The sequence below is a fragment of the Aphelocoma coerulescens genome, chromosome 28 (assembly GCF_041296385.1).
Source record: "Aphelocoma coerulescens isolate FSJ_1873_10779 chromosome 28, UR_Acoe_1.0, whole genome shotgun sequence".
Taxonomy (NCBI): Eukaryota; Metazoa; Chordata; class Aves; order Passeriformes; family Corvidae; genus Aphelocoma; species Aphelocoma coerulescens.
The window spans coordinates 2,107,052-2,132,939 of NC_091041.1; the positions used below are offsets into that span (position 1 = coordinate 2,107,052).

General features: G+C 50.8%; 2 protein-coding genes across 3 annotated transcripts; both read right to left on the bottom strand.

The window, feature by feature from the left end:
- Positions 1 to 572: 572 nt before the first annotated feature.
- MBD3 (methyl-CpG binding domain protein 3) lies at positions 573 to 16,601 on the bottom strand. Of its 2 annotated transcripts, XM_068997198.1 has the most exons (8): positions 16,401 to 16,601; positions 12,484 to 12,540; positions 10,342 to 10,501; positions 8,112 to 8,249; positions 6,012 to 6,102; positions 4,966 to 5,143; positions 3,573 to 3,770; positions 573 to 2,420 (listed from the first exon to the last, which is right to left on the bottom strand). In XM_068997198.1, exons 1-7 carry the CDS (start codon positions 16,412 to 16,414, stop codon positions 3,578 to 3,580), a joined length of 831 nt encoding a protein of 276 aa, XP_068853299.1. In that variant the 5' UTR covers positions 16,415 to 16,601; the 3' UTR covers positions 573 to 2,420; positions 3,573 to 3,577. The 2 variants fall into 2 exon arrangements, with proteins under 2 accessions (XP_068853299.1, XP_068853300.1); XM_068997199.1 differs by lacking the exon at positions 12,484 to 12,540.
- Positions 16,602 to 22,227: 5,626 nt separating this feature from the next.
- UQCR11 (ubiquinol-cytochrome c reductase, complex III subunit XI) lies at positions 22,228 to 25,516 on the bottom strand. The gene is made up of 3 exons (XM_068997330.1): positions 25,408 to 25,516; positions 24,131 to 24,265; positions 22,228 to 22,458 (listed from the first exon to the last, which is right to left on the bottom strand). The coding sequence occupies exons 1-2, from the start codon at positions 25,455 to 25,457 to the stop codon at positions 24,145 to 24,147; spliced, it is 171 nt and encodes a 56-aa protein (XP_068853431.1). The 5' UTR covers positions 25,458 to 25,516; the 3' UTR covers positions 22,228 to 22,458; positions 24,131 to 24,144.
- Positions 25,517 to 25,888: the final 372 nt, after the last annotated feature.

Sequence of the window (25,888 nt, forward strand, 5' to 3'; positions counted from 1 at the left end):
GGCTCTGGCCACAAGGACACCTCTGGTGTGGGATGTGAACTGCTGGCACTGAGCTTCAAAGGGCCATATGGGAATAGACTCAAGTTCAGTCAGGAGAGCTTTACACTGGATAGTAGGAATTGTATTTATTTATTTTTTCACAGAAAGAGTTGCCCAGCCCTGGCACAGGCTGCCCAGGGCAGTGGTGGAGTCACCACCCCTGGCAGCATTCAAAAGCAGTGTGGATGTGGCACCTGGGGACACGGTTTAGTGGTGAATGTGGTGGTGCTGGGCTGATGGTTGGACTTTATTATCTTAAAGATCTTTTCCCACCTTAATTCTGTGACTCTATCACCAACCTGCCCAAGAGATGGGACACCCTGGCAGCCTCTCCCTTGCTGAGGGCACAGGAGAGGATTCTGCAGCAAGAATGAACTGCTTTCTTCAAGTTTTCCTCCACATTCCCCCGATTCAAGATCCAAATCTCAGCGTGGAGCCCATGACAGAACCCCCAGAGCACCTCCACTGGGAGAAGTGGAAAGGGCAGAGCACAAAACTCCAGGTAAGGGCTTGAGGCAGACTAGAAGAACCTCTTCTTTGTGAGAAACATTTAATTCAACACCATGACTTACAAGAGGACAGATTTACAGAGTAATAACTGTAACAGACTGTTCAGAAAGGAAAATAATGGTTGCTGCCTGCAGTGCCAGGTAAAGCTCCCCAAAGCAGCACCTGGCAGAGCAGCAGCAAAGTACAATTCAGTCTCCTTGCAGTACTCAAATGAGCAATATCAACCAAGTCTGTGTTTTCAAACCTTTAAGAAAAGAGTGAGAACAGGATCAATCACTTTGCCAAGGGATATTTTTCAGGGATCACTAAGCTGCACTACTCCCCAAGGTAATTCCCTGGCCCCTGGCTGTCCCTGCTAATCTCTCTCACACAATAAAGGCTCTGGGAGCTACTTTCTTGCCCAAGTTATGGGATACCAACAACTTGTACAATTGGTTGGTGGCACAACATTTAATCCACCACTTTGTAGTGTTCTCTCAGCTGAGACTTCCACACACAGATTATGCAATGGATACCCTAAGACTAAAATAATTTTTGCAACCCAGTCAACGCATTCCCCAAGCTATCAACTCTCATTTTCCTCCCCTCTCCTTGTCTCCCTTCCCAGAGAAATAAATTTTTAGCCACAAGTTACCCCAATATGCTCAAAGATGTACTGGAAGAGACTGAGGAATCAATCAAGGTACCCATGGTGAAGCCAAATACTTATAAACACATTAAGGCAGGTTTCACATCAGTCCAATTTTGACACAAAATGCTGGTCACTTCACTGCACATGCAAATAAGAAAGATTCAATACTTAATAAAAAGCTTTAAATTCGTTTTTTAGATATCAATCATAGAAAAATCAACCTTTTTCCTTTCCTTTTTTTTTTTTTAAAGAGGTCAGAACATTACTGCACAACAAAAGCAGGTGTGTAGCCACACCTGTTGGAATGGATCCCCTTCCCTCCACACAGAGGAACAGAGGGCAGGTTCTTGGCACCAGAAGAGAAAAAGGAGGAAGTTTTCCTCATTATCAGTCAGAAATGAGTCATCCTTCCATCCCCAGTTGAGAAAGTCCTTCTGACTGGACTTAAACCCAAGTAAAATATACCCCAGGCTGGGTATATTTGCCTCCAAGACTCTGTTCAGGATGTCTGGACACACACAACTCTGTATCCAAACCGTGGTGTGGAATAACCAAAACCCCCAATTCCCAGAGCTGGCAGCCCAAGTCCTCGAGTGCAACTTCCCCTCCTCACCCAAGCTCAGGTGGCAGAGGCATTGGCAGCTCAGCTCTGAGACTACACTTCCAAGACCAATGTGGTCTTGTGAGGAAATGGCAATTCAGTGACTGGAATTCACACATGGAATGAACCACTGACGACATGAAATGACCTCCCTACAGTCAGGTACAAACAGGTAGCCCACAGCAGAGTAGCCAAGGAGTGAAACAGCATCTCCCTCCCTCAGGTTAGAGAGAAAATTGTTTCTGTGGGTCGTTAAAAGTACTTTGATAGAAAAGCTTAAAAACGTTATCACCCAGCACTGACCCACAAAAAATAACACCAAAGAAAAAGAAATAAAAAAAGAGCCAGCAAATTCAGTTCCTAGGATTTTCCCTCCCACCATGTGATATTCCTTTATCCCCTCCCACTTTTGCATTGCCAATCACCCTACCCCTTTAGAAAAAGGAAGGGGAGTAGAGTTTAGTCAAGTTCCATCTGCCAAAGTCCCCAGCAATGAATGAACCCTCAGCTTCCACGTTTCCTGAAGTCCATCCAAAGGCTCTGGGGTACAGCTGGACTGGTGGTGCACTCCTGGCTCTGGGAATGGTTGTGCTGACCCTGCTGAGTGGGTTTATACTGGGAATTCTCTGATGGAACTCCCTGAAAGAGGAAAAAAATAACTTGCAAGTCAAAAAGAACTTTTATATCTTTTCCTAAAAGAAGAAATCCCCCTGTCACAACACATCCATGTCCTTATCTCCTGGATTTCACCTGCAGCAGTCAGTTTGTTCTGCTCCTGCCTGCTGACAGACCTCAACAGCAGAAAGGAATTCAAGGTATTCACTGTCCAAATAAAGCTACTGTTGGTGATATGGGAAAATGGGGAAAAAAGGGCCCAGGTATAAGATGGGATCTCCCAAAGGCCAAGCAGATCACACATTATAATCAACCTTCAGGCTTCAAGGATTGCTTAACAAAATCAATCTTCCTCCTACCTGAAATCCCCATTCCCTCCAAAGGAGCTCTTCTGCTATTCATCCTAAAAAGTTCCTTTTTTCCCCCAAACCACATTCTCGATTCTTGTCTCAGAGCCTCCAGAGGAGGGCACTAAGCTGATCCTAGGGCTGGAGAACCTTTCCTATGGAGACAGGCTGAGACAGCTGGGGCTGAACTCTGAGCCTCCTTTTCTCCAGGCTGAGCCCCTTTCCCAGCTCCCTCAGCCACTCCTGGTGCTCCAGACCCTTCCCAGCCCCAATGTCCAGCCTGGCCTTGGGCACTGCCAGGGATCCAGGGGCAGCCCCAGCTGCTCTGGGCACCCTGTGCCAGGGCCTGCCCACCCTCCCAGGGAACAATTCCTGCCCAATCTCCCATCCAGCCCTGCCCTCTGGCACTGGGAAGCCATTCCCTGGGTCCTGTCCCTCCAGGCCTTGTCCCCAGTCCCTCTGCAGCTCTCCTGGAGCCCCTTTAGGCCCTGCAAGGGGCTCTGAGCTCTCCCTGGAGCCTTCTCCTCTCCAGGTGAACACCCCCAGCTCTCCCAGCCTGGCTCCAGAGCAGAGGGGCTCCAGCCCTTGGGGCATCTCCGTGGCCTCCTCTGGAGTGGCTCCAGCAGCTCCACGTGCTCCTGATGTTGTTCCCCAGGGCTGGAGCAGCTCTGCAGGTGGGGTCTCACACCCACCTCCCCGTTCCTGACCCAAGGCCACCACACCTTTCAAAGCACAGCCTAAAAAGCAAAGATTCATCAATATTTAAGATTCCTCCCAAAAACCTCCCTGTCCCCAGTGTTTAAGGTGAGACACAGCACTATCACCTTACCTGGACTATACATTCTCCATCTCCTGGTCATGGTCCTGCTCCTCCTCCTCCTCCTCTTCTTCTCCTTCCTCCTCTGCTCCTTCTTTCTCCGAGGGAGGCTCCCCATCCCTGGCAATCTCCTCCACGTGGGCCAGCATGTCGGCCATCAGGGCCTCCTCCAGCCTCTTCCTCACCTGCTGCACCAGCTCCTCCTGCTTCCTGCCCAACACAAGGGACACCCAACATCAGCCCCCAAGGCTGCCTCTGCCAAGGGAAAAGAGTCTCCAGTCCCCTCCAGCACCAGACAAGCACGGACTGCAAAAGGCCTCCAAGAACTCCATTGTAAAACAAAAAAAAAAACCAAAGAAGCCCCGCCTGGCATTGTACTGGAAGTGAAGATGAAAAACACTTTAAAAATTTGTCCAGTATTCTCTATCATGAGTCCTGCACCTGTTGATTTCTGGCTGAAGTTTGGCTCATCTGGCAACTGACTTTTTTTTTCTTTAGCCTATCGCTAATTTTTAACTCCTAGTACTAATATCTAACAAGTCAGCCTACCCTGCACAGGCTTTCAAAAATAAGACTGGAGAAAATTAAGTTTCAGGCCACTTCTTTTTGCTCATTTTCCTTCTGAGCCCCAACCCTAAGAAGTCAAAGTCACAGCAAAGAAGTGATCAACAATCAGTGGCTCATGGGGCTCCTATTTCAGCTCAGCCACAGGACATCAAAGTTATAAACAGACTGTTTTTCCTGGTCATTTATGTCTAAATCAAGCACAGAAAAGTCATCCTGCAATTCCAAAAGATTTATCAAGCAGTCAAAGCAAGGACTGCCTTTAAACACTTAATGAATGCAAATTGCATTCTGCAGGCCTTTGGTATGTTCAGTTCTCCATCAAAAGCTTAAAGCTGAGTTTGACCAGTCCTGATTTAACAATATTTCACTACTAAAGCAACCTATAGCAGAATAAACTGCATCTTTGTTCCCTGCCGCCACAGCAGGCAGGGCTTGCATTTGGTCAATCCATAAATTTTATTTAATTCATTTACTGACACAGAGGAAGGTGAAGAGAACCCAATCCCACTGTTCAGGATTTCTCCAATCCCATCTCTGCTCTGAGGTGCCTCAGTCAAGGCTACCCCAACTCAGACACTTTTGTCAATAAAAGGAAACTTTGACATGAAAAACAATCGTGAGCCTGAAACTCCAGAGTACCTGAGCATGGCCAAAATGAAAACTAATGGGCTTTAAGCACATGACAGCTTAATGTGACAACTTTTGTCTACTCTATTGCTAGAGAGCCATTCAAATTAATTCCCAAACCACAATGCTCCATCAGACCTTTAGAAAGAAAAGCAAAGCACTGTTTGAGCATAAGGAACCTGGTTCCAGGACAGCAAGTGCTACTTCATACCTGATATCTTCATCTGTCACCATGAAGGCTTTGCAGAGAGGCTGTGAGGTGTTCAGCCACACCCCAGGGTTCTTCTCCACGGCTGCAGAGAGCTGGCCAGTGATGGGCATGGTGCTGGTGTGCAGGGCACTGGCGATGGCAGAGAGCAGAGTCTCGTCCGTGCAGCCGGGGCCAACCCCTGCAAGGGGGAGGGAAATCCATAAGCAGCACTGCCCCAGGCAGGGAGTGGGAAATCAGGACAATGGGAATGAAATTTTAATGGCAAAGCACAGGCTGTCAGTTTGAAAGCTCACACGACATAAATCTCAGACCTAAATGCTTCCAACAGCACCTGTGCAGCTCTCCAAGGGTATTTAAGCTTAGAGCAGTTCCTCGTTCTGTTACAACCAAAAGATAATAAAAACCACCAAATTGGGGAGATGCTTCCATTCTGCTTGAACAAGGCTGGGAGAGCTGGGGGTGCTCACCTGGAGAGGAGAAGGCTCCAGGGAGAGCTCAAAGCCCCTTGCAGAGCCTAAAGGGGCTCCAGGAGAGCTGGAAAAGGACTTTGGACAAGGGCTCAGAGGGCCAGGACCCAGGGAATGGCTTCCCAGTGCCAGAGGGCAGGGCTGGATGGGAGATTGGGAGGAATTGTTCCCTGGGCAGGCCCTGGCACAGGGTGCCCAGAGCAGCTGGGGCTGCCCCTGGATCCCTGGCAGTGTCCAAGGTCAGGCTGGACATTGGGGCTTGGAGCAGCCTGGGACAGTGGAAGGGGGTGGAACAGGATGAGATTCAGGGTCCCTTCCAACCCAAACCCAAACAGCATTCTGGGACACTCTGCTGTTTCTGGAAGGTGAATCCCCCCAAAAGCTGAGAAGCTTTGCTTCAGTGTTTCCTCAGAACAAAGGGCACTGGAGCCCCCAGGCAAAGCACTACAGCTCCTGCTGCTGCAGGAATGGCCACGGCCCTGCCAGGCTCTGGGAACAGGGAGCTCACCCTCAGCACCTTCACTCACTGCTGCCAGGTGCCAAAATGCCAGCCCTAAGTGAGGGGCACCCTCTGATTACCTTGCAGCCCTTTGGGAAGGTCCATTGTTTTCACCAGCTCTTCTGCAATGTCAAAGGCATTCAGTCCACTCAGCTTCTTCTCCCAGAAGAGCTGCAGTCAAAGCAGGTGGTTACTGGTGGTTGTTGGCACAACCAGAAACAGAACTGACAACTCCACAAAATCCCTGCTCCTGTGCAGAGAGGGAACAGCAGTGCTGGGGACAGTTTAGTGTGGATTTACCACAGAAGGGATGTGCTACATCCAACAGCAGGAACAATCCTCGCTGCCAATCAGCCCCACAACTCCTCTGTCCCAGTTTGCTGCCTTGAAAAACTCTCTTTTCTTCCAGGGCCTGGTACCTTCCCTGCTCTGAGCTGCAGCAGCAAGGCCAGGCTTGCTGACCTCAGCTACAAGCCCACAGCATGAGACAGCCTTTTTTACACCCTATTTCTCTCCTACATATCCCACAGAAAGTTAAGGAATGCAAGAACTCTATTCAAGGTAAATTATTATTTTCTTCTTCTCCAGCAGTTTAGTCCTTTCCCCTGTGTCTGTTCTTTACCAGATTTTGAGTCACAGGCTCTCCCCAAGCTTAAAGGCACCTGAAAGTCTGGTTTGGTAGAAGGCCAAATACATCACCTTGCTACCCCTTCAACTCTGCACCTGGTGCAGGAGAGTGATCAGTGAATAGCTGGAGGATCAACTATCTTGCAAAAAACCACATTTTTATCGAGGTTTTGAGAAATCAAGAATTCACCTCAAACACTCCAGGCACATCCCATCCCCTTTTCCTGCCTGTCAATATCCAAGTGCAACTGACCCCACGTGACTTTTCCAAAAAGGAGAATGAGGGCACAGCCCAAGCACAGGCTGCCTGTTCTCCAGCCTTTCAAAAAGCTGATTTTTCTTGTTACCCAGAGCAGCTGTGGCTGCCCCAGCCCTGGCAGTGCCCAAGGCCAGGTTGGACGGGGCTTGGAACAACCTGGGATAGTGGAAGGTGTCCCTGCCCATGGCAGAGGGTGGAATGGGATAATTTTTAAGATCCCTTCCAGCCCCCAAGAATTCTGGGATTCTGTGATTTTTAAGCCAGTGCACGATGGGACTTGGCACTGCTTTCAAGTTTTGCAGAAACACCCGGAGTCTGCTGAGCAAAAATCAGAATATTCTGCAGTCCAGTAAAGTATCTTAAACAGGAACACAAATCCAGCTCAGAATTTGGAGAGGGCATTTTATCTTGAGTGTTCTCTTTTGCTGCCTTAACTATAAAAACTGCAGGAATAGCAACAACACCGTGAACATACAGGTTCTACTTCCCTAGGAAACCATGGTAAGTCCCTGCCAGCCTGCTTAAAAAACAGAAAAAAACCCACCCCAACCACCAAAAAATCCCACCCAAGTCCATTTCAGGTAAATTCTATCTCACACCTGGAGGTTCTAGTTGAACTAGGTTTATGTAATTCTTAAAAACTGCCTTCAAAATGTGGTTCTTGAAGTTTTCAGAAAAGGCTGCCAGTGTTCCAACCAGTACAGCTAATTTTACCAGGTCCTCTCCTTGTCCTGAGCACCCTTTCCTTTAATTTTGGTGTGTTCTCTTGCTTGCAAATACACATTATGATAAGAAAAACGCTTTGATTTTGTATTAATAATGACATTCTAAGTGAATGTATGATCTTCTACTGGCAGAGTAACATCACATTGGATGGGGTCTGTGCAGGAACATGGATTTAATGGAACATGCAATTCTTACACAATCACAACGTTTGACAGTGATTCTAAACCTAAGCGTCCCCTGAAGTGGTTACAATGTCTGAATCATCTTGTAGATAACATTTAATTTCAGCATTAAGGAAATTCAAGTTTAGCTACACCAGAGCTGTGATCTAGCCAAAGGCTGGAGTTTATAAATCCCAGGGCACAGAGCCCATAGCTAGAGACTGGGAATGGGGTTTGTTCTGATGTACGAGCTGGGGGCACTGCAAGCCACTGCTCCTGAAAGACCAGGTTTTTCTGAAGTGTCAGAGATCAGGAACTGCCAGGAAGTATTTGTTCAGCATCACACAATTAAAGCAGATTATTTTGGGATCCTCCCAGTAGCAAATCCAGGAGTTTCTCAGCCTTACCTGCCTGGGCTGGTCCACAGCTTTCTGGGGGTCACTCTTCACCTTGTTGCTGGGGTGGTTTGTGATCTTTGTGACGGGCTGTTTGAAGATAGAGGCTGTCTGTCTCACAGGCAGGGCTGTGTTCAAATCAGGCTTGCCCTGTTTCAAACAAAAAGAAAAGGAAAAGCCCACAAAAATAGTTTCAATTTGCTGAAATGCTACTACAGCCACGAAGATGTGCAGCAAGGAACAGTTCCTGGGCTTGAAATCTTGTCTGATCTCAAGTTATACAAGTTAGGCTGCTAAAAATGCATAACTAAATTCAAATCTTGCCTTAGACCTATCAAAGTTTTCCACTCATTCTGTTTAACATAGCAGCCTCCTCCCATTCTAGTTCATACACATCAGTTTTACTCCCATTTTTAATGGCTTTAGGAGTCAGAAGAAGCCACGTGTAATCACTAAAACAGAGGATTACAACACAATATTTTTTAAAAAATAAAAACATTACAGACAGGAATTTAGAGGCTGCTTTCTGAATCCAGAAACCACTCCAAACCATTCCTTTTAAATCCACTTGTGACCAACAAACAAACCAACACAGCTGGAGGCTGAATCCCTTTTTTTACCTTTGGTTCTGAACAAAGCTCAGCTTTTAATGAAGCTCATAATCAATTTTGCACTACACAACTGCATTTTCTGTTAGGGAGAGCATAGGAAGACTGCTCCTCATCCCCAAAATCTAACACACAACTCTTGGAATGGCTGTAGGACACACTTTGTTCTCGGGGATGCAAACACCACTTCTGCTTCACAGATTTATTCATGAGATGCAGAAAAGATGTATTCAGGACAAATATAATTCTGAACCATCTGGGTGCTAATCCATTCAGAAGCCAGTGATAACATTTGTACATTTATTGAGAGTTTTGGGCAGAATTTTTAGCCTGAGAGGTGTGTGAGCTGCTGGTCTCTGCCTCAAGGCAGGTCTCAAAATATCACTGCAGCACCCAGGGCTGCAAGAAATGTTCCCAGCACTCTCGTGATGATGATTCTTGACTGGCTGATGTATTTTAAAAATGAGCATTGTACCTTCTCCACATTTGGTGTTTAGGTGCATGGACAGCAGCTTTGGGGTTCTGGGAAAGATTTTAGCATCCGATGAAGATGCTTAGGAATGACTTGGGACAATCCAGACAGGGAGCCTGCCACTGCCACCCTGACTACACCTCAACAATCTCAATTACCAGCTAGAGAATCTTTTATTTTGTTCTACAAATAGGCCCCACAGTCCTCTTCCCTCTCCTGCTTTTTGCCCCAAATGCCACCTCCCCTTCCATCAATTCCAAAGCTGAGTCACCAGCACAGCCTGGGAGAGCTCCAGGGAGTCACTGGCAGGAGCTGCAGCATCTCCTCATCCCTGTGGACCCACATCCCTTCTCTCCTCTTAAACCAAAGGCCAGGGCAGGGCAGAGCTGCTGCACAGCCCCAGGACATGTGGGGATCTGGAGGAGATCATGCCAGAGGTGAGCTCACACTCCAAGGAGGGGGATCAAGGAATCCTTGAATGGTTTAGGTTGGGAAGGACCTCAAAGCTCATCCAGTGCCACCCCTGCCACGGGCAGGGACACCTCCCACTGTCCCAGGCTGCTCCAAGCCCCAGTGTCCAGCCTGGCCTTGGGCACTGCCAGGGATCCAGGGGCAGCCCCAGCTGCTCTGGGTACCCTGTGCCAGGGCCTGCCCACCCTCCCAGGGAACAATTCCTGCCCAATCTCCCATCCAGCCCTGCCCTCTGGCACTGGGAAGCCATTCCCTGGGTCCTGTCCCTCCATGCCTTGTCCCCAGTCCCTCTGCAGCTCTCCTGGAGCCCCTTTAGGCCCTGCAAGGGGCTCTGAGCTCTCCCTGGAGCCTTCTCCTCTCCAGCTGAGCACCCCCAGCTCTCCCAGCCTGGCTCCAGAGCAGAGGGGCTCCTCTGGACTCATTCCCACAGGTCAATGCCTTCCTTGTGCTGGGAACTGAGGAAGGTGACAGTCTCTTCCCCACCCTTCTACACAGAAGGCTGAGCAGTACCACAACTCTCCTCCATGGCACCAACCCCCTGGGATCTGTCCAACCCCCACCAACAGAGCTGTTCTGACACAACTCCAAGTTCACGCTTCAGTTATGAAATGCTTCACTTCCCCTCTCTCCCAGACACTGCTCTGGCAGTCCCACAGCAGGGAGGGGAAGCACCACTGCCTCTCACTCTTACTTTGGCTTGGTTGGAGCAGTCATAGCGCATCCTCTGCCTGTTCTTGTTCATCTTGTTCATCAGCATTTTCCCTGTGCGGAAGTCGAAGGTGCCCAGGTCCATGGAGCTGCCCAGGTAACGTGCCAGCTGCGGCTTGCTCCGGAACTTCTTCCCACTGGGGCTGGAAAAAACACACCAAAGAGCCATGGAGGGAAACCAAAAGCCTCTGCACTTCCACAGCAGCGTCTGTGCAACTCAGGAGAGAGAATTTTTATTTCCTTCCTGAAAAACACGTGCTGAACTTTCAAGAATGAAGCTCCCATTCAACTCTAAAATGCGTGGTTTTGCTTTCATGTTAACTCCTCCTCGTGTGGAACAGACAAATTAAGTTAAAATGTTTTTATATGTCAAGAGGAAGACTCAGATCAGGTAAACACATGTAGCATAATTCACACAATAACCATCAGGGGGGATCTCAGCACATATGCACTTTTCATTCAGTTGTTTCTCATAGTAAATGCCCATTTTCAAGTATAATTTCTTCTCCCAGGACTGCTGCATTTGACCAGCACCACAAATGCTCCTTTGTCTCCTCTCCCTGCCCCTTGAACAGCACATTCAGGTTTGATTCTATGTCTTTTGTAGCATCCTGAAGACTTCAGGAAAGGAGAAAAGCAGAAGTTAACTGCAGACAAGCTGCAAAACAAAGAATTACAAAGTGATGCAAAGATAAAGGTCAAAACCTGGAACATTTTCCTTTAATGGCAAAAGGGAAGAGAGTTTCTTCTGTAACACCTGGGTTTCCACAAAGACTCAACCTGGAGAGTAGGCACAAATTATTCCAACTCTTTATTGGTGTTTTGTTTGGAGTTTTTTTGTGGTTTTTTTTAAGTAATCCAACATCATAAGCTATTTTTTTATTCATAAAGCAAAAATAAGCCAGTGTGCTATGCTGCAGTGTAGGACTGTACAGACAGTAAGCACCAAGTATTCTTCACCTTCTCAGTGAGCATCATAACACCTCTTTATTCCCTCAATTACTCTCACTTCTGGTTTGCTCCACCTTGCATATTCAATCCTAGCTCCCATCCAGGAGAAGCTCATTCCCTGTATATCCATCACACTATCACAGGTTAATGGGCTGGAAGGCATTTTAAGAGCAAAAATGACAGTTACCACCTTATCTTACACTGGTGAGATACTGACAACCTCACCAGGGTCTTAACAGAGACAAAACAAAACAGAAGAAAAGTCTATTTTCACATCTAGTCTGCTGCCCTGAAGCTTTGTTTGGGGAAAACCAGCATAAGCAGAGAATTTCTGGTATAGGACAGTGACAAAGCAATTAGGCCAAGTCAGACTGTGCAGGAAAAAAAAAATATAAAAAACCCCTTAAACCCAGAAAGAATCAAAGTATTAAAAGCTCTCCAAAAACTGAGATAAATTTCATATAAATTATACTAAAACTGAAATTTGGAGAAGTCTCTCAAAGGAGTTAAGACTGAAAGGTTGTGGTCATCCCACACAGCATCTGCTTAGGAAGCTCCTGGCTCCAACTGCTCCCAAGCTGCTTATCCTGCCTGGATCTCCTCCCTGCCACCACCACTGCTCACACAGCCCAGTGTTCATGCAAACGAACCAGCTGAGGAAAATAATCCATCTTTGGAGAGCAGGGAGAGGAGGAAACACTCCCTCACTGGTTATTGCTCAGTTGGACCCTGTGGAGCTGCACTTGGGTCAGGAGACAACACAGAGTAGGACCAAGAAGCCAGGAACAGAGCCTGTGTCCAGCCTCAGATTTGTGAATCACTTTTTCAAACTATAAAGGGAGTTATTTGCCTCAATCCAGAGAGAGGAATAACCAACTCCAGCAGCTTAAGGACAGAGCTGTCACTGCCAGTGAAGCCAGGAAGAGAAACTCCTGCTGCATGAAGAACATGGCACTGCTTCCTCTTCCAAGATCTGCTGCTCCAATTTAGGGTTTAGTGTCTTAGCAGGTTTAAAAATAATGCATTTAAGTGCAGAGTAACTTCCAGAACAGTCAGTACAGTCAAAGACAGGATTTTAAGTGAACAGAGCCCTCCATCTCTGTGTGTTTAGTATGTGCTGTGGTCATTTTGCAATGAAGAACTGAAAAGCTGCTCAGAGTCTCAAAAAACCCACCTGAAGTGACTGAGAGTCCTGTCTCTTCCTGGGGAAGCTTGGCCCAAAGGAAAAGCACTGAAATGTTCAGAAGAAAAACTTTTATTCTGATTAGGTCTTGCAAAAGGCAGGATCATCCCCAGGCTCTCTGGGACAACAGCAGATCAGGGAGCAAAGCTATGACCAAAAGGTGACAGAAAAAGGAAGGGGTGGGGTGCCCTGGAGCTCCTGGGGACCCCCTGGCAGGACCATGCAGGACATTGGGGCACCCACACACACCTGGGAGGGTCAGAGGTGTGGGGGGAGCCAGAGGAACCCAAACCTCGAGCAGGATTCCTGCTGCACACCAGGACACACAGAAACTCCCCCGACATCACGGAACTCTGAGCCCTGTTAAGGCGCCCTTTAAATGTCACAAAACACAGAATTTACCTCCTTCCACTCCTCCTGCACTCCTGGTTTTGCACAGAGATTTTAAAGAGGCCCAGAAACGAGACATATTGGTACAAAGCTGCAAACCCCAACCTCTGCTCTGTAACACCCCCCCAGGCAGCGACGCTTCGAGCCCGGATTGATCCCGGGCTCCCGAATTAGGATCTGTCACAGTTCCCCGAGTGTGAAAGGCAAGGACACGGCCAAGTTGCAAAGGAGTTTACAAGTTGCAAAGGATTTTACATGCTCGTCCATCAGCAGCTCCGGGGCTTTATCGCTCGGCCCGCCTGGCTCCCGCTAACAAAACAGACCTGGCTGCTGGGACCCACCCCGAGCCACCCCCAGCTCTCATTCCCAGACTTCTCCGTGCGGATTAAGCCGCGTTCGGGGCAGCCTATTGAAGGGCCAGGCCTGCCAGGTGCCCCTGCTCTCCATGTGCAGCTCACCCTTTGTTTCCTGCCTTATATCCTTAAGGAGAGAGCGGCTGCCCAGGCCCTCTCCCCTCCTCCCTCATCACAGTCTCCTCCCCTCCGCTCTCCCATTTATCCTGCACAGGATTCTGCACAACTTGGGAAGCAAGGGACAAAAGACAAAAAAAAACCCCGAGCAAACCCAGCCACCGCCTGCCTCGGGAAGAAACGGAGGCAGGAATAACCCAGGGGAAAAGGGTCATGGAAAGCAGACACTCAGAGCCTCGTTTCCTCGCTGGATGGGGCAGGGGAAGAACACAAAGTGATTCTCCTTCTTGCTTTCCATTGCTCCCTCCTCTCACTTCTCTCCCCAGCTCTGTTCCAGGCAAATCCCGGCACGAGGGGTTCCTGGAGGGCTGCAGGACCCCCCGACAGTGCTCCGAGGGAGATGGGGACCCCAGGACACCGCACAACCCACCACTGTCAGTGTCTCTCTCGCAGCATCCTCACGTTATCCCTGGATGCAGCATCCACACCCAGCCCTGCCTCGGGGTCCCACGCTCCAGCTGGGTTATGCTGGGATGGGCTGGCACAGCCATAAAACCATGCCAGACCAGGTGGGCGACACCTCCAGCTGCCACAGCCCACCCCACACCCTCACACATCCACAGCCCCATCCCGGGGCTCCGCTTGGAGCAGCCTCGGGGACCCGACCTGTCCCTTCCCACCGGGGCTGTCCCAAGCACGTGGCAGGGATGACGCTCCCAAGGGATGATGCTCCCTGCCCCGCAGGGCAACAGGGTGCGGGGGTCTTCGTTCAGCAACTTGGACTCCAACCATACCAAAAAAATAACCCCAAAACCCCAAACAAAGCACTTTGAGACACACAGAATCTCCCAAGTTTCCAGAAGCATCACACCCCTAAAGAAGAGCCCAAGTGGCAGCTCTGTAACACAGGGACAAACACAAATACAACCAGAAGATTCTGTAGGGCTCAACTCAGGCATCATGGAATTGTTACGGATGGAAAAGACCTTTAAGATCATCAAATCCAACCATCAGCCCAGCATCACCACCGTGTTCACCACTAAACCACGTCCCCCAGTGCCACATCCACTTGTTTTGTGAACATTTCCAGGGATGATGACTCTACCACTGTCCTGGGCAGCCTGTCCTAATCCTTCCATGAAAAAAAAATCCCTAATACCCAACCTAAACGCCCCCTGGTGCAACTTGAGGCCGTTTCCTTCTCAGGAGAAGAAATCATGAGCTTCCATGCAGGCAAACCAGAGCACCAGAGGAAAAGCAAAGTACAGACTCAGTAAAAGCATTCTGCTCCACAATTTTTTTTGGAAAAGATCAAAATATCCTTGGGGGAGTGTTAAAAACATTCCCTTCCAACTTCTTACATTTGTGCTGCAAAGGTAAGGAATTCTCAACAAAATAAGTTTCACACAAGAGTGTGAAGTTTCCCAGCACAGTGATGTCAACAACCTGAGGCAGAGACAAGCAGCGATCCCAAATTTCTGACACTTGGTCATCAAACCTTCAGGAGAAAAACATTCTGAAGAAAAGAGCCCCACATAGCAGCACTAAATTCTCCTTCCTCCGTGTGGAACCCTGAGTTTGAAGAGAGCCAAAACTCTCTCAAAGACAGCTCTGCCACCTTGACAAAATCCCTGACACGGTTTTCTTCCTGAAATCCTGAATTTTTCCTGCTCACTCCGAATCCAACCCACAGGTCCCACCAAATCAGTCAGAAACCCTCCTAAGGATGAGGTTCGAGGACTGGTTTTAAAAACCTGCCCAGGTACTCACACCTCGAGGAAGGTGTAATTTCCAGCCAGAGACTGGCTCACACACACATCTCACAGGGGGCTTTCCACAAACCCCCCCTGTGTCTGTACATCCCCGGGAGCTGGACAGAACAATCACCCAGGTAAACAACAGGCAGAACTTGCACAGGCATTACTGAACTGCCACACCTGTATTTGCCACTCTGAGGTAATGCAAAATGCAACAGAAACCAAAAACTAGCGCAATAAAGCTCTATTCTACCTTTGATCTCTGTCCAAATTGATACAAAGGGAAAACCCATAATAATTTGGGAATAAAAACATGCTACTTATCCTCTCTCCCCTTTTTTTTTTAAAGTTCAGCTCTGACACTACAACTTTACAAACAAGTTCTGGGAAAAACAGGGATCTTTGAAGCTTTCAGCTGCTGCTGGTGGTGGTCTCATCCTGCCCTCAGCCCCCGAGCTGCAGCAGCAGAATCAGCTTCATGCTCTCGAAGATGGCATTTTCTGGTTCACTCACCCTTTTCTCACAACCATAATCTGATTCTAAAAATGAAACCTGAAGCTAAAGCTGTGGCTGCCCCTGGATCCCTGGCAGTGTCCAAGGCCAGGCTGGACCGGGTTTGGAGCAGCCTGGGACAGTGGAAGGTGTCCCCGCCCATGGCAGGGGGTGGAATGCGATGCCATCCTGTGAGGATTCTGTGACAGATGCAGAAGTTGATGGCATGGATTTTCCCGACAAGCAGGGCCAGGTGAGGACACAGGGACAACTCCTGCTGCGTTCCCAGCTCCCGCTGGACCCGAGTTTCACACCTCAGCCCGCGGGTGCGGGGAGGATCCATATGGCCACCTACAGCCATATGAGCCATGCAGGGCTATAAATAGAAACCCTCCAGCTCCCGGGCCATGTGCTCCCCCACAGCCACACTCCCGGGAAGGCGCATCCCGAGCCCGCCCCGGGGCCACCACCGCGAGCAGCCGACGCTCCCTCCCCAAAATTCCTAAGTACACCCAAAAAGCAGCAGAGCGAGCCCCGAGAAAGAAGAAACACCACCCCGGCTGCTCATTTGAGAATAAAGAACCCAAGGCGTTCGCAGGGCATGAGCCGCTCTGAGGGGACGCGGGGGGCTCCTCACGGCGCTCCCCCATCCCTGAGGGGGAAGCCGAGCATCCCCGACCCCCCCAGCGGCTACGCCGGGGCAGGTCCCCGCTCCCTTCCCCTCCACCTGTGGCTGCAGCCCCGGCCCGGCCTCCCGCGGCCCCCCCGCGCCCGGGGCGGCCCCGCCGAGCGCTCCCACCTCTTCCGCTCCATGGCGGCTCCTCCCGGCCCGCTCCCGCCTGGCTCCGGCCGCCTCCCGCTCTTCCCGGCCGCCGCGCTCTCCTCCCGCCGCCGGCTCTTCCGCGCTCCCGCTGCCCCCGGGAGGCGGCGCCGCGGCCCCGGCTCGTCCCGCTCCCGGTCCCGCTCCCGGTCCCGCTCCCGGTCCCGTTCCCGCGGGCGCCGCCGGACCCTGGCCCCGCTCCCGCCGCCCGGTGCGCGCCGCTCCCTCCGCCCGCCCCCGCCGCTCCGCGCCCGCCCCTTCCACCCACCGAACCGCCTCCCACCGCCCGCCGCGCCCGGATCCCTCCGCCCGCATATAGTCCCTCCCCCCGCCACCCCCACGTGGGACCCCCCCCTTTCTCAGCCCCGCTCCCCCCGGCGAACCCCCGCGGTCCCGGCCTTACCCCAGCGCTGAGCGCCGCGGGCCCCCCCGGTGTCCCGGCAGCGCCGCTTTGGGCATCTTCCCCCGCGCCAGCCTCGGCCGCTCTGGCGGCCCCGCGACCCCCGGCCCCGCCCCGCGCCCCGGGGACGCGGACCCGCCCGGAGCCCCGGGGGAGAACCGGGCCCTCGCCTTGGGGCTGCCCCCGGGGGTCCGCGGGGTTCGTGCCGCGCAACAGCAGCATACCAAAAAAACGCCCCCCCCCCCCCAAAAAAAAAAAAAAAAAAAAAAAAAAAGGAAAATCTGCACACGAGGAGCTGGAGTGAAGACAAAGCAATGAAAAGTTCTTCAGGAAAGCGTGTAAACCAACACCTACTGTAGCTGCAGTGGCCAAATTCCCCACTGTGGTACCGCCAGGAGAGGTGTCTGCCTCCCGCTGCCAAGGAATACCCACCTGGGAACCCCAGCTTTGGGAATGAGGCACCACCCAGCAGCTGAATTCCGGCAGCTCGTGTCCCTCGCCATTCCAGTATCCACATGCTGGAAAACACCAAACACTGCAAGGCAGCCTCCTTCCCAAAGCAAGTCAGAGGAATCAATTTTCCTTTAATGAATGATATGTTAGATTTTTGTTAAGAATCCTGCTTAGAGCAGCAGCCGGGAAGGGATCAGTGTCGGACTTTACAGCAGGGGTGTCCACATAGGAGTGCGTCTGCTCTCTCCAGCCATTGCTGTGGTCTGACATCAAACTTGGTTTGCGTCAATAGCCAGTGATTCCTCCAGTCCTCAGCTGGCAGTAACTTAGAATCCTGGAGTATCCTGAGCGGGAAGGGACCCACAAGGATCATCCAGTCCTGGCCCTGGCCCTGCCCAGACACCCCAACAAGCCCACCCTGGGCATCCCTGAGAGCGCTGTCCAAACGCTCCTGCAGCTCTGGCAGCCTCGGGGCCGGGACCATTCCCTGGGGAGCCTGGGCAGTGCCCAGCAGCCTCGGGGGGAAGAACCTTTCCCTGAGCTCCATGCCCAGCCCTGACCCAGCTCCAGCCGTTCCCTGGGCTCCTGTCCCTGTCCCAGAGCAGAGCTCAGCCCCTGCCCCTCCGCCTCCCCTCGGGAGGAGCTGCAGCCCCCAGGAGCCTCCCCTCAGTCTCCTCTGCTCCAGCTGAACGAGCCAAGTGCCCTCAGCCGCTCCTCAGACCCTTCCCCAGCTCCGTGTCCCTCCTTTGGACACTCTCCAACAGCTTTGGACCCTTCTGATCTTGTGGTGCCCAGAGTGCCCCCAGCACTGGAGGTGAGGCTGCCCCAGTGCAGAGCAGAGCGGGACAATCCCTCCCTGGCCTGGTGCCCCCCAGGACACGGTGGCCCTTTGGGCTGCCAGGACACACCGGGGACTCAGATCCAACTTGGACCGACCAGGACTCCCAGGTCCCTTCCCACGGCGCTGCTCTCCAGCCTCTGATTCCCAGTCTGTCCCTGCATCCAGGGCTGCCCCATCCCAGGGCAGGATCCAGCACTTGCCCTGTTAAACATCGCATGGTTGGTTATCACTTATCACCTTTTTTTTTTTTCCTAAGTCAGGGCTCACTCGTTTCGAACTCCCTCGTTTGGAAAGCAGCAGGAGCTTGAGGGAGGATGTGAGACATGTCACGGATGAGAGGGAAGCCCACACTCCCACAATGGGGTGCAAATTGTCCAAACTTGGGCGTAGAAACTAGAAACAATTTCCAAGAGCCAGGTGTGCCAGTAGGTGCTGGGTTACATTTGCTTTGTTCAGAAAGATTTAAGATCCATGAGGGTGGAGGTGTTGTCTTTAATTTGATCAATGCTGAGCTTTGCCCTGAAGGCATTCCAGCTCCCCAGGGATCTGGTCTGGGGTTTGGTAGTTCATGTTGTCACCTCTGGGCTCACAGGTAGGAAATGTCTCGCTCTGCTACTGCTGTTATTTCCTGCAATCTTGCACAAAGGAGATGGAAAACTTCCAATACCCACTATTGATCAAACCCACACTATTTTCTATAAGTGCACTTCCCTAGTTTTTTTTTTTTTATAAAACACCCCAAACCTCACAACCCAGCTCAACTGATGCTGTTGTAACCAAAAACTTTTACTGACATGGGGCTTTGGAGTGCAAAAGGGAAACTGAAGCACGGTGAAACCTTCAGTGGTTTTATTTCAGAATGAACTGGCAGAACTGGGAGCAAGTGGAGCTGTGGCTTTGGATGTGGAAGGGGGTCCCTGCAATGTCCTCTGGACCTCAAGCTGAGGGTATCAGGAGGTAGAAAATCAGTTTTCACTGGCACCAATTTGTGCAAGGGAAACACTTACTCTGTCCAAGGACTGCGTGAAATGTTTGGGTAGAAATGAACTCTTGAACCCAAGGGAAAATATTCCAGTGTTCCTCTGGGAACACTGCCAAGGTGAGGTATTTGCAGGTATAGCCACCAGCTGAAGGTGGATTCAGCTGCCAGAGACTCCGTGTTGCCCCCCCAGCATGAGCAGATAATCCAAAAAATCACCAAAATCAGTTGTTGTCAGACATGGAAGGAAGCGGAAGGATATCCTGACAGAAAAACTCTTGATTTCACCCTGCAGGTATCCCTGGTTTGAAAATTCCTACTCTGCACTCCCAGAGCCAACAGAGGAGCTTATTCCAGAGCAGGATTTGCCACGGAATTCCCAGGAGCTGGGAGCAGGAGCCCCAGCAGAGGCTCTTCCAGGAGAAGAGACCAACAAGGGCTGTTGCAGGCTCCCAGTGCCGAGTTGGCTGCAGTAAAAAACCCCTGTCCCATCTCCACTTATACATTCCACGGGGAAAGTCAAGGGGGGACCAACAAGAACAAACACTTGGAAGAGGCAGGCAGGAATGCAAAGCCTCTCTTTTCTTAAAGGCTGTTTCAAAGTTACATCATCAACCCAGAGCTTGTTTGATGTCTGTAAATCCAAAGGAACCTCTGTGCCCTCTCCAGGTTTGGAAGGGGAAGCTTTTCCCCCTCTGTCAGGTTGTTGTCTTTTAATTTGCTCCTCTAGCATATGTGCCATTCATAGCTCATTATGAAAATAATTAACTGTTAGAAGAGAGGCAATGCTAGGATATTAAAAATTAGAAAGATCACCCGTGCCACTTGAACAGTAATTATTTGAATTTTAACAGAGTTGCCCAAGAATGCAGAAGGTATTTTCAAGAGTGTTTCTTGCTCTTGTAGCAGGAGAAATATAGCAATTAAATTAGTTATACACTAATCCTAGGGTTAATTAACAATAAATCCATCATTGGAAATGCTGCACGAAGAACAAGCAGCTGAACAATCCCCAAACAAATCCAAGGTCTGTACACTCCTTGCAGTGCTGCCTGTGCACACGGCTGGGATTTTAAATACGTTTTTCTCCTTTCAGTATCTCCCAATCTCACCTGCTGGGCACACCTCTGTCAGCAGGGCTGTGTAAAGGTGACTGCCACCACTGACTGGCAGGTCAGGGACCCCAGGGTCCTCAGAGGGATGGACACCACAGACCCCCAGCTTCAGGCTTCCCAAAGAACTCCAAGCCATGGGAACAGGTCACTCACCCATGGGAACAAGGCAAAACCAGGAATTTCTGAAGCAGATTTACACCCATCCTGTCCAGGTGTGCTACACAGGTAAGAGCAGGGACTGAGCTGTTCAGACCTGAGCTTACAATCCTGCTGCCCTGCAAGGACAGGCTGACAGAAGCTCCACTTTCCAGGCATCTCCACTTTCCAGGCATAATTTGGCTGGAAATGGATCAGTATCAACACCCCAGTGTATGGCAGGGGGCAGCTGTTGACAAACCTACATCCTCAGTATCCTGAGGTTAAGGGGAGGCTTTGGCCTCCTGCGAGTCAGCCAAGAGCACTGCTGGAGCAGGGAGTGGGACAGCCTGAGGAGACAGCGCCGTTATCCCATTATTCCATAAGCTTCTGTCCCATTGGGCTCCCCAGGGAAGCTGCCCCGAGGCTGCCAGAGCTGCAGGAGCGTTTGGACAGCGCTCTCAGGGATGCCCAGGGTGGGGTTGTTGGGGTGTCTGTGCAGGGCCAGGAGCTGCACTGGATGATCCCTGAGGGTCCCTTCCCACTCAGGATATTCCAGGATTCTGTGATTGCATCTTACTGGACACAGCAGAGCAGCAAAGGCAGTTTTTGCATGTGAAAATGATATTCTTTGCCCCCAATTAATTAACAGCGATGTTGCTGAAGGAACACTAAGAAATTTTACTGTTAATTAAGTAGTCCAAGTGTCCTGCATAGTGCCACTGTTTGGGCAGGTTTTCCAACAGTTTTCCATAGAAACATCCCTGAGGGTGACACAGCCCTGACAGCAACACACAGGCAGCACAGCTACAACTCGGATTTTCCCCTGAAGAGATTCAAACCTTGCATTACAGCCAAACATTCTAGCAAGATGAAATTGGGCACGAAGCAGTGAGAAAACAGTGACCCTGTTCTCACACAGAGGAAGTTTGTTTGTAAATTCTGGTCTTTGTGAAAAGGGATGAACTTTTCTTCCCGAGTCTGAGTCATCTGTGACTGAGTGGCAGAGACCAGAGCAAAATAATTCTCACTCTTCCTTTTTCTAACAGCTAAAACCTCTCATGTAAAGGGGTTGTGGGAGGGGTTTTCTAACAGCTAAAAACTCTTGCCTAAAGGGTTGTGTTTGGGGGTTGTTTCATCACTGATTTATGTCCACAAATAAATAGATCTATGAATTGAGGATACAGGTTCTTTTTCTACTCAAACCCCGCCTTAAGAACTGAGCAGCTCTCTGAATCCCTGGTTTTCACCCTGGTACAAAGAAAGACACCCAGGATTTGGGGCCTCCCTTCCTCAAGCCCCTAGATTAAGCCAGAAAAGCTTAAAACCCAGACCATTTAAGGGGTCCATGAATTGATGTTAAAAACCCCAACTCCTTTCTTCAAACTAAATTTCAGGAATCTGTTACCATGAAACTATGCTAGCTATGAAAAGCTAACTGTATCCATGAGGCCACAGCGATCTAGGAATGATGAGCCTAAAATCAACACATCACTAAGAGTAGCTCAAGAGCTGTAATTGATATAAATAAATCATCAAACCCAGCATCCTAGCAGCCAGTGGTTGATTCCCAAGGAACCTGCACAGGAAAAGAGGCAAACACATGGCAGATCTGCCTCAGGACACACAGTCCAACAAGCTGAAGACATAACACTGTGCCCAGAGCAGCTGTGGCTGCCCCTGGATCCCTGGAAGTGTCCAAGGCCAGGCTGGAGGGGGCCTGGAGCAACCTGGGATAGTGGAAGGTGTCCCAACCCAAACCAGTCTGTGATTCCACGGTTCTATAGCCCAAAACCAAACCAGGAGTCTGGTCTTAAGAATGTGGACTAAGAAGGTAACACACAAACACACACACACAGAAAAAACCAACCCAACCCCCCAAAAATCATTCACTTGGTTTATTTTGTACACCAGGTTTATAAATTACTCCCATCAAGGCAAGACGTGCTGGGAAAGTGCTCAGAGGAGGTGGTCAGTGAAGATGAGTTTGTTCATGGGAGAGAGAGACACACACACCACAACTTGCAGAATCTGTATTGGGCATTTCAGGGTCACCCCCAAGCAGGGTCTCAGCGGACGGACGGCTCCAAACACTCCCTCCAGCAATAACATTCCTACAACAAACACAGAGCAGTCATTAAGCAGAGCTTCCTGCACAGTGCCACAGCAGCCAACATGAGAGATTTCAAAAGCCTCCAGTACCCAGGTTAGAAGTTTCTGGTACAGGAGCTGATCCAGGTGCAGGTGTGCAGGCCTGGAATGGCTTTGGAAGGGAGCACAGGCCACCACAGACATTCCCTTTCTCGGCTCCCCTTCCCACAGGGTTGACACAATGTTCTTACTCCACAACAGAAAACACAAACTGTTGGCTCAGGAATAGAGCTGCGTTCCTACTACTGACCATTTTTAAGTAAAGAAAGCCCTTAAAAGGTAATTTAATTGCCTCTACATAACCTGAGAGCTTTTCCACTTGAAAACTTTTCGCCATCCAGGTTGGATGGGGCTTGGAGCAACCTGGGGCAGTGGAAGGTGTCCCTGCCCATGGCAGGGGGTGGAACTGAATGGGCTTTAAGGACCCTTCCCACCCAACCCATTCTGTGATTTTATGGTTCTATGACTTGTCTGTCAACATCCCGATGACCCAAAATGCTTCCAGTTCAGCTGACTTCCATGACAAGTTTCATTCCTCTTTTGGTTACAGAAGGATCTGTGCAATACCAAGTCTACAAACAAATTGTTTAAACTGCAACAACTATTGCTGAAAAAAGACTTTAAAATACTGTTTGTGCTTTCCAAACTGACTGACTTCCCTACAAAATACAGTGAAGCTGGAACACAAATAGCTCACTTTCATTAATCAACATTTAGATGTAACTGTTATTCTTAGCAGAAGAAACAAACATTGAGGTAGACAGTTTCCTCTGGACTCAAGAGTTTTCCCATTAGCATCCTTTAATGACAGGGAAAAATCCTCCTGACTCCCTTCTACCTGCAGCAAGGAATACAGAAATCCAAAGCCTGCCTACTAGAAAAAACATGCAGTTAGAGCCCCAACAGAAAGATTGTCTAATTGCTGCTCCAGCTTTAGGAGGGGTCAGACTTCCAGAACATTCAGAACAGCACTTCTGATACACATCTAAAGAAGGAAAATAACCAAAACCTTGAGAAAGCAAATCTTCCAAGGAATTTGTGGAATACAATAACCAGCTCTGAAAAGTCAGTTTACTTTTAATGCCAGTTACAAGGAGCAGAAAGGAGTCTGAATTTGCCTACTCACAAAACTAATGCTGAGCTCATAGCCCTTCTGCTCAGGAACAGAAGTAAACAGGTATGTCAAATGTTCCAAATAAGCTTGATTTGACCTCTTAAGAACCACATCATGTTGTGGAAAACCCACCACTTGCAAAGTGACCACCTGAAAAACATATGCTAATGAATATTTCATCCTTCTGGTGCTCTGTGAAGCTCCATAAAAAAAAGAAAAAAAAAAAAAGAAAAAAAAATCTGAATAATCAAATTGAGAAGTTTTGGACAAAAAATATGATCATGCCCCAAGCACAGAGGAAACATCCACTGTCACACCAACACAGGGTTATTGTGTTCAAGTGTTCCAAGCCAGGTAGGACAGGGCTTGCAGCAACCTGGCATAGTGGAAGGTGTCCCTGCCCCTCAGGGGCAGGGGGTGAACAGGATGAGCTATAAGGTCCTTCCAACCCAAACCTGTCTGGGATTCTGTGATTTTATGATTCTATTACTTCAGCCAAGAGATGCACAAACAAAACTCACCATTAGAGGGAAGCTCAGTCTTCAGTTTTGTACTTGCCGCCGATGTAGGGAACGTACTGCAAGACCAGCTTCCAGTCTGTGGCCCAGATCACACCAACACCGGCCACACCACCCCATGTCAGGATAGTGGGGGTCCTAAACAAGAGACACACCCAGGTAAACAACAAATTACCACTGTGAAAGGCTTGGTGGATGCTCATGGCTGAGGTACCTGAGAAAGTCACTTCAATCAGAAAAGAGCTTAGAATTCCAGAATATCCTTAGTTGGAAGGAACCCTCAGGGATCATCAGTGCAGCCCCTGGCCCTGCACAGACACCCCAACAAGCCCACCCTGGGCATCCCTGAGAGCGCTGTCCAAACGCTCCTGCAGCTCTGGCAGCCTCGGGGCCGGGACCATTCCCTGGGGAGCCTGGGCAGTGCCCAGCAGCCTCGGGGGGAAGAACCTTTCCCTGAGCTCCATGCCCAGCCCTGACCCAGCTCCAGCCCTTCCCTGGGCTCCTGTCCCTGTCCCAGAGCAGAGCTCAGCCCCTGCCCCTCCGCCTCCCCTCGGGAGGAGCTGCAGCCCCCAGGAGCCTCCCCTCAGTCTCCTCTGCTCCAGCTGAACGAGCCAAGTGCCCTCAGCCACTCCTCAGACCCTTCCCCAGCTCCGTGTCCCTCCTTTGGACACTCTCCAACAGCTTTGGACCCTTCTGATCTTGTGGTGACCGAAGTGGATACAGAAATACTGAAACAACCTCACAGACATGGAACAGCATCAGTCCTCAGGGCAGCCAAGATATTTTACAGGAAAAGAGTCATAGTCTTTTACTTAAAAAGACTACTACTCAACAAAGAGAAGACACACTGCCATACAGTGCTGCAGCCACATCCCCTCGGTTCTGGCCCACCGAACAATTCGTTTTGCCTCTCACAGCCCTGCAAGGGGCACCCACGGGCACTGCTATACTTATAGATGTGAAATACAGCCAGCGCCGGGTGGGCCGGCAGCCCTTTCCCCGGCTCCTCAGCCCCGGCCCGAGGGAGAACGGGGAGGCCGCGGGCAGGGCTTCGGGAAGCCCTTCAGGCTCCCACAGTGCGCGCTGAGGGCGCGGCCGTGCCCCGAGGACGCGGTGAGGGGAGCGCGGGCCGCTGCACCCCCGGGACCGCGGAGCCCCGGGCCGGACGGACAGACCCGGGCGGAGCGAGCAGAGCCCGGGCGGAGCGGGTAAACCCGGGGTCGGGGCGGGCAGGCCCCAGGCAGCCCCAGGGCTGGGTGGGCAGCCCGGTCCCTCCTCACCAGTTCTGCAGCAGCTGGACGTAGCGCGGCCCCAGCAGTCGGTTCAACATGGCGATGGCACCGCCTCAAAGTGACCCCGAGCGCCGGGGCGGCGGCGGCGGCGGCGGGGCCGCTCCGAGCACGCGCGGGGTGGAGCGGGGCGGGGCTGGGAGCGAACCGGGCCCCGCGCGGTGCTGAGGAGCCGCGGCAGCACGGGCCTGAGGGGATGTGGGGACTGGGGAGACACGAGCCGAGGGGACACCAGCCCTGGTGACACACGGGCCTTGATGGGACACGAGTCTTGAGAGGACGGGCTTGTCTCTATGCTGGAGGGGGGACGCGAGCGCTGAGGGGACACGGGCCGAGGAGACGGGTTGTCCCCACACCGGAGAGGGGACACGAGCCCTGGAGGGACAGTCTGTCCCCACGCTGGGGAGGGACATGAGCCGGGACACGGGCCGAGGAGACGGGTTGTCCCCACACCGGAGAGGGGACACGAGCC

What these genes read in the sequence shown, in the direction of transcription:
- MBD3 (XM_068997198.1), bottom strand. An exon ending in ACTGCTCCAACCAAGCCAAA is followed by an intron (nt 8,250 to 10,341) that starts GTAAGAGTGAGA and finishes TGTTTGAAACAG; the next exon opens with GGCAAGCCTGATTTGAACAC. An exon ending in CCTTCCCAAAGGGCTGCAAG is followed by an intron (nt 5,144 to 6,011) that starts GTAATCAGAGGG and finishes TCCCCCTTGCAG; the next exon opens with GGGTTGGCCCCGGCTGCACG.
- UQCR11 (XM_068997330.1), bottom strand. Translation starts at nt 25,457, where the DNA reads ATGTTGAACCGACTGCTGGGGCCGCGCTACGTCCAGCTGCTGCAGAAC. An exon ending in GTCCAGCTGCTGCAGAACTG is followed by an intron (nt 24,266 to 25,407) that starts GTGAGGAGGGAC and finishes TCTCTTGTTTAG; the next exon opens with GACCCCCACTATCCTGACAT.